We start from the raw sequence: 6,000 nt of genomic DNA on the forward strand, positions 1-6,000 counted from the left end.
GAGAGAGCTATGTGAATGAATACATCCAGCCACAACACCTTCAACGCTTGGGAGACATTCATTAGTGCAGCAATGGTGGATGTGTACAACTTGCTGTGAACTCGATCAGGGCGGGTCTAAGTTAAAACGGCAATGTCTGTCAACACTCGTGGGCGGGGCCTGTGGCTTTAGTGACGTCACTAAAGCCGCATTCTGAAAACAAGTCGTTGGGAGACACTGCTTATGATTTATGGGGATTTAAAAGAAAGGAGTGAGTGGATTTTTATCACTGTAGGGTGGTTGTGTACACATACTGCCAACACACATTTACGTCCAAACACCTTACAAAAGTGAATTTTGCATAATAGGTCCCCTTTAAGGCTATGTAGGGTTGTAGACAGACAGTCACCGAGCATCACAAACAGCAGCCGCCCTTTACAGTTCCTCCTGAATCAAAACAACAAGCTTATGCTGTGTGCACGCCCTGTCGTAACCGTAATTTAGAGAAGGCAACCCGTGACATTTAACTGGAGCTGTTCACGTCCTCAGACTGGGATTTTTGAATTTTTTTTATCAACACTATCAATGCTGAAATGAATCTGCAGCAGTCAGGTAGTACAAGTAAGAGCTCTGTACGTTTTTACGTTCATGATTATTTTAATGTTATGTGCTTTGAGACATGAGCTAATTTAACGCCGTCTCTTGTAACGCTTTGCAGACTCTGCTAGGGGTGGGCGCTATGAACGTGACCACCGGTATTATGTTGTACCATGATATGGATTTTGCGATACCGAGAATACCGTTAGATATTCTTAAATTCAAATTTTGCAGTTATATTGTTTTGTTCAATTTGGTACTCTTTACAACTTTTAACACTTCTAATGAAAAATCGAAGGCTGAACTGAACGTTTAACCTTCTCCTCTATTGTGTCTCCTCTATTTGATCGTCTGAATTAATGATTGAACTCACTCGTTAAGACGGTGGCTTGACACCACCTACTGGCTGTTTTAGTTTCATATTTAAACGTATAATTTCATCGATTCTATCATTTCATATTTCAATATTCAAAATTCAAAAATTAATCTCATAACATTATTTATGCTATTGTAATTGCAGTGTAATGCACCCATGGCTCCTCTGCATTAACAGTCTGTTTTAATAATATCTAATGCCATTCAGAGTCAGCGTCTGCACGTCCCACATCTGCAGTGCGAAGATTTTGTTGAAACTGATTTTATTTGCCTGGTAACAGCCCTGTAGTAGTGCCTTATTAACTAGATTGACCAGTTAAACTTAAGAACTTATAGGCTACATTATGACGCATATAGCCTACTATTTAATAAGGTTTCGAAAAATGCCCCAGGAAATCAATTTATAGCAGAAATGTCACCTCTTTATGGAAAAGTTTGTTGCTGTCAACATTGTTTTTGGAAGATACATTAAAAATCCAGTTAGCTTATACGGATTGTAACGGGGTTCGTTGTTATGGGAAGAAGGAGGCAGGAACCGGCGAACGTTCAATGATTTTAATAATAAAATAAATACAAAAATGAAAGTAAAACCAGCAGCCCCTCACGGACGACTGCTGGCCACAGAAACATAACACAACATAAAATAAGGCCTGTTCCTCTCTCGATCTTCACCGTCGTCGCTCCTCCGTGAGTGATGCGAGACCGGTGCGTCTCACAGGTGTCGCTCATTACCACTCACGCCACCGGCCTCGCGCCGCTCTCACGTCACTCGGCCTCGTCCTGCTCGCCACACGGATCTACAATGCATGGCATAAAATGTGGTTAATAGTGGATAATTTGACACGCTTCCGTGTAAAAGTGTCTGTTATCAGCGGATTCTGTTCATGTGTGCCCAGACATTTTAGAAATCCCGACCAGCTGATGTTTTACAGGCATGTCCAGAATAAAGAGTAGGCCTTTCAATATGGTAGGCCTAAATAGCTAGGTAGAGAAGCCTATTTTGCACCAGACACACTGCTGATCCATGGGTCCAAAAAGTTCCAGTTTGGTCTCATCACTCTATAAAACATTCTTCCAGAACTCTAAAGTCAGTACAAAGTTAATATGTACATTGTATAATGTATGTAAGTTTATTTTTAACATATCTACCAAAAATGTTATGTAAAATATTTTAAAAAATAAATGCTTTAAATTCATAAAAGAATCCTGAAAAAAATTATCATAGTTTCCACAAAAATATTAAGCAGCACATCTGTTTTCAATAATAACATAATAATAAATGATTAACATAATAATGTTAATAATAAGAAATGTTTCTTATTAATAATACTGCAGAATATTACAGTTTTTACTGTATTTTTCATCAAATAAATGAAGTCTTGTGTAAACTTAAAAAATGCTAACTTTCACTGCAAAATATGATCTCAATAAGAAGCTGTTTTTGGTATACCACCAGGTACACAGCTTCATAGCAAAAAAAATCTCAGTGTCTATTCAAGTGGCCTCTGCACATCCCCATTGGAGGAACAATTAAATAAACTTACTTTAAACATAGCATTTTGATAAGGGCAAATACAGGCTCAGATAAAACTAGAATGTTATGGCAAAAGGACTTTGGGGAAGAAATTCAGACAACTGATTGGGAAGCTGTATGTGAGATGTTTTTTTAAATACAAAAGTATACAAAACTAAAATACATAAAGTGCCATGCATAGAAAAAAATATAATCTCCTGCTATTTGTATTTGCCCTCCTATCTTGCAAACAACTCAGCTTGGGAAACGGAATTTAAAATAGTTCATCGTTTGCATGTGACTCCAGCCTAAAGACATAAAGTAAACCCCAAACTCTCCAACCTCTGTAATAAATTTCAATAGAAGGAACCCTCATCCACTGTTTCTGGAGCTGCTCAAAAATACAACAATTGTGGACGGGCGTCCTAAGGGAACTTGAGAACATATTTCGCTGCTCATTACAATTAGCACCAAAGACATGTTTGCTTGGCATGAGCCAGGAACTCCCGTCCAAATTCCAAAGGACCCACCTTCTTCAAATCTTACTCCACTGTGCCCGCAAATGCATACTTGTATGCTGGATTATAGACCAAGCCCCTTCAATAGCACAGTGGGTTAACACGGCCAAAGGCCTTATTCAATATGAAGCTTTTTCAACAGCATTAAAAGACAAACCTTTTAAATTCTATAAAATATGGGACCCCTTCTTCACTTATCTTGGGGCGGGAGAGACACATTTGCTAGCGCTGGGAATATGGAACCTAGTGTAGAAGGACTGAATAAATACCCAATGGTGATGTCATTGGTTTGCTTATTCTATATTTTTTCCCCCTCTTTCTCCCCTTTTGTGTGGCAATTATTATTATTTTAGTTTTATTATAAAAAATTTTTTGTGTGTATGTGTAATAATGGATAATCTATTTGGTAATAATATATGTTGATGTGTATTTTGTAGAGAATTCAAATGAATAGCCACCTGTGCAATTTGTATTAAGTCAGATGCGCAAACTATGCTTAAACCCTGTCAGTGTCAAAAGTTTCAATAAATAAAAAAATACTAACTTCTTGATGAGTCATGATTTCTGTTGTGTTCATGCACAGGTTTTACACATAAATATGTGTGTACTCACATTCATTGAATGAGACGCTATGTCATTATCCTTTTCTTTTGTATTACGCTCTGTTGCTTCCTTTCTCATTTCAGATTATAACCTTCATTCTCCTCTCTTTTTTTTTTCCTGTACCACTTTTTTTTTCTCGTAGGTATGAATGGAAAGAGTATTTTGAGTGCTATGAGCCGACATACACCAGAGAACTCTGTAGGGATGACTCCAGGCTCAGGGGCCACCACGTCTCCCTGCTCATCCCGCTCCTCCTCACAGCGATCAGGCACAGGGGGCCACACACCCAGAGGCCCCCACCGGTCACCCAGCATGCAGCCCAGACCCCCAGCGGGCAGCAGCAGCAGCAGCAGCAATGCTTTGGCTCTCTCCAAGACCACAAACTCCCCGCGCCTTTCCCTAGGTCAGAGTCCTGTACAAGTGAACAACATTGATCTTTGCCACACTTTTTTACACATAGGGAATTGCTTATGAAGCAATATTGTCTGATCAGAATCATGTTTTGTTGACAGATGTTCGTCAAAACTTGCACTACTTGTAAAACAAGATGCTCGCGCACACATATTTTGGTGTGATAACTGGTGTCATTACTAATAGACATATAATTGGCATCCTTCCAGAGCGTAATCAATCTGAGAATCGTACATCTCTCCGGAGGAGTCCTTCTCCACAAAATGGCTCTCCATCGCCCCAAGTGGTCTTCCTTAAAGACATTGTGTGCTACTTGTCTCTGCTGGAGAGGGGGACGCCAGAGGACAAGCTTGAGTGTAAGTTGGAGTGGAAATTATTCAAACATGGTTTTCCTGTAAGCATTTTTTTTTAATCTTAGCTGTGTTTGGGAAATTTTTAGGATTCATTTTAAGACATTAGCATTTTCAAATGCTTATTTGCTCGTATATATTCAAAATATTAATAGTTGATGTTAGGAGCATTTTCATGTTAAAGCTTTCATGTTCAAGTTAAAGCAAAAAGGTTTTCTTTGGTATGGTAGTTTATCAGACGATTTTTAGAGCACTTCAACTCGTTTATTCCTTTAATCTCCTTATTTACATTAAGACAAAACATCCTAAGTAATTCCTAATTTTCCCAAAGAATATTTTAAGTAATTTTGCAAATTACTTCCATTAAAATAATCATGCCAAACCACAGAAATCATAATGTTAGTCACAAACGTGAAAAAGTAACCTCATTCTTGGCAGCTGTCACGAATTTATTTTATTTCCTCACAATACATGCAGCATATGCAAGGTATATGGATCTTTGAAATGTTAAAGGAGAACTCCGGCGCAAAATGAACCTTTGGTCTAATTACACATTGTTACCTAGTCAACCGTTATCTGAGATTTGTTTTCATGATTATCGATTGTAAATAGTTTTATCTCTAAAAACAGTTTAGCCTATAAAGCTAGTATAACGCTAGTATATTGGGCATAGATCAATGACAAATAAAATCGCCGATCCAAGTGCGCTGGTGAGATGTGAATGAGCTATAAGTTGTGATAAGGTGAGTGTGAACAGCAGGCTTGAATCGGCGTTCGTAGATCAACTGGTAGAGGCTCTTTTTCAAAGATGGCTTCTGCCTGTATACGCGAAGTTGACTATGTTTAAAATATCTTCTTATTAAACTGTCTGGACACTGACAAAGTTCTCAATGCTTCGGTTTGAAGGTAGGGACCCTCATTATGCTACCGTGTTAGTGTGGGGCTATTTTGAGCCTTGTTAGTGGTATTAACAAGCGATTTTTATTTGTCATTGATCTATGCCCAATATACTAGCGTTATACTAGCTTTATAGGCTAAACTGTTTTTAGAGATAAAACTATTTACATTCGATAATCATGAAAACAAATCTCAGATAACGGTTGACTAGGTAACAATGTGTAATTAGACCAAAGGTTAATTTTGCGCCGGAGTTCTCCTTTAAAGCAAAGTTAATTTCATTTTAGTGACTAGCCTTTGTGTCAGCATAATTGATCATGCTTACCATACATCAGTCAAGTAAAACAATTATTGTTACAATTATAGCAAGATGTTTTTATATGTCTGTCTATCTATGCTCACCAAGACTGCATTTATTTGATAAAAAATGCAATAATATTATGACATTTTCAAACAATTAAAATTTAAAAAAATAATTTTTAAGATTCTATTTTAAATTTTTTTTTTTAAAGTCGGTGATAGCAAATTACTCCACTCTTCAGTTTTACATGATCCTTCAGAAATCATTCTAATATGCTGATTTGCTGCTCAAGAAATGTTTCTTATTATTATCAATGCTGAAAACAGTATTTTTTGTGGAAATGAATTTAGGATTCTTTAATAAATAGAAATTTCAAAAGATTAGCATTTATTTGATATAGAAATATTTTGTAACATTATAAATGCCTTTACTGTCAGTTTTGATCAAGTTAAAGTG

At 37.1% G+C, this 6,000-nt stretch overlaps 1 protein-coding gene across 4 annotated transcripts in view; it reads left to right on the forward strand.

The window, feature by feature from the left end:
- The window catches only part of LOC130085888 (diacylglycerol kinase gamma), a 203,275-nt gene that overhangs the window by 114,573 nt on the left and 82,702 nt on the right, over nt 1–6,000 (forward strand). For all 4 annotated transcript variants that reach the window (XM_056251876.1, XM_056251875.1, XM_056251877.1 and 1 more), the window contains 2 exons: nt 3,728–3,988; nt 4,206–4,352. In XM_056251876.1, the coding sequence (XP_056107851.1) occupies nt 3,728–3,988; nt 4,206–4,352 (408 nt within the window). The remainder of the gene's footprint in view (nt 1–3,727; nt 3,989–4,205; nt 4,353–6,000) is intronic.

Source organism: Rhinichthys klamathensis, unplaced genomic scaffold (assembly GCF_029890125.1).
Source record: "Rhinichthys klamathensis goyatoka isolate OS25496 unplaced genomic scaffold, OSU_Roscu_1.1 h1tg000090l_1, whole genome shotgun sequence".
In the NCBI taxonomy this organism is placed as follows: Eukaryota; Metazoa; Chordata; class Actinopteri; order Cypriniformes; family Leuciscidae; genus Rhinichthys; species Rhinichthys klamathensis.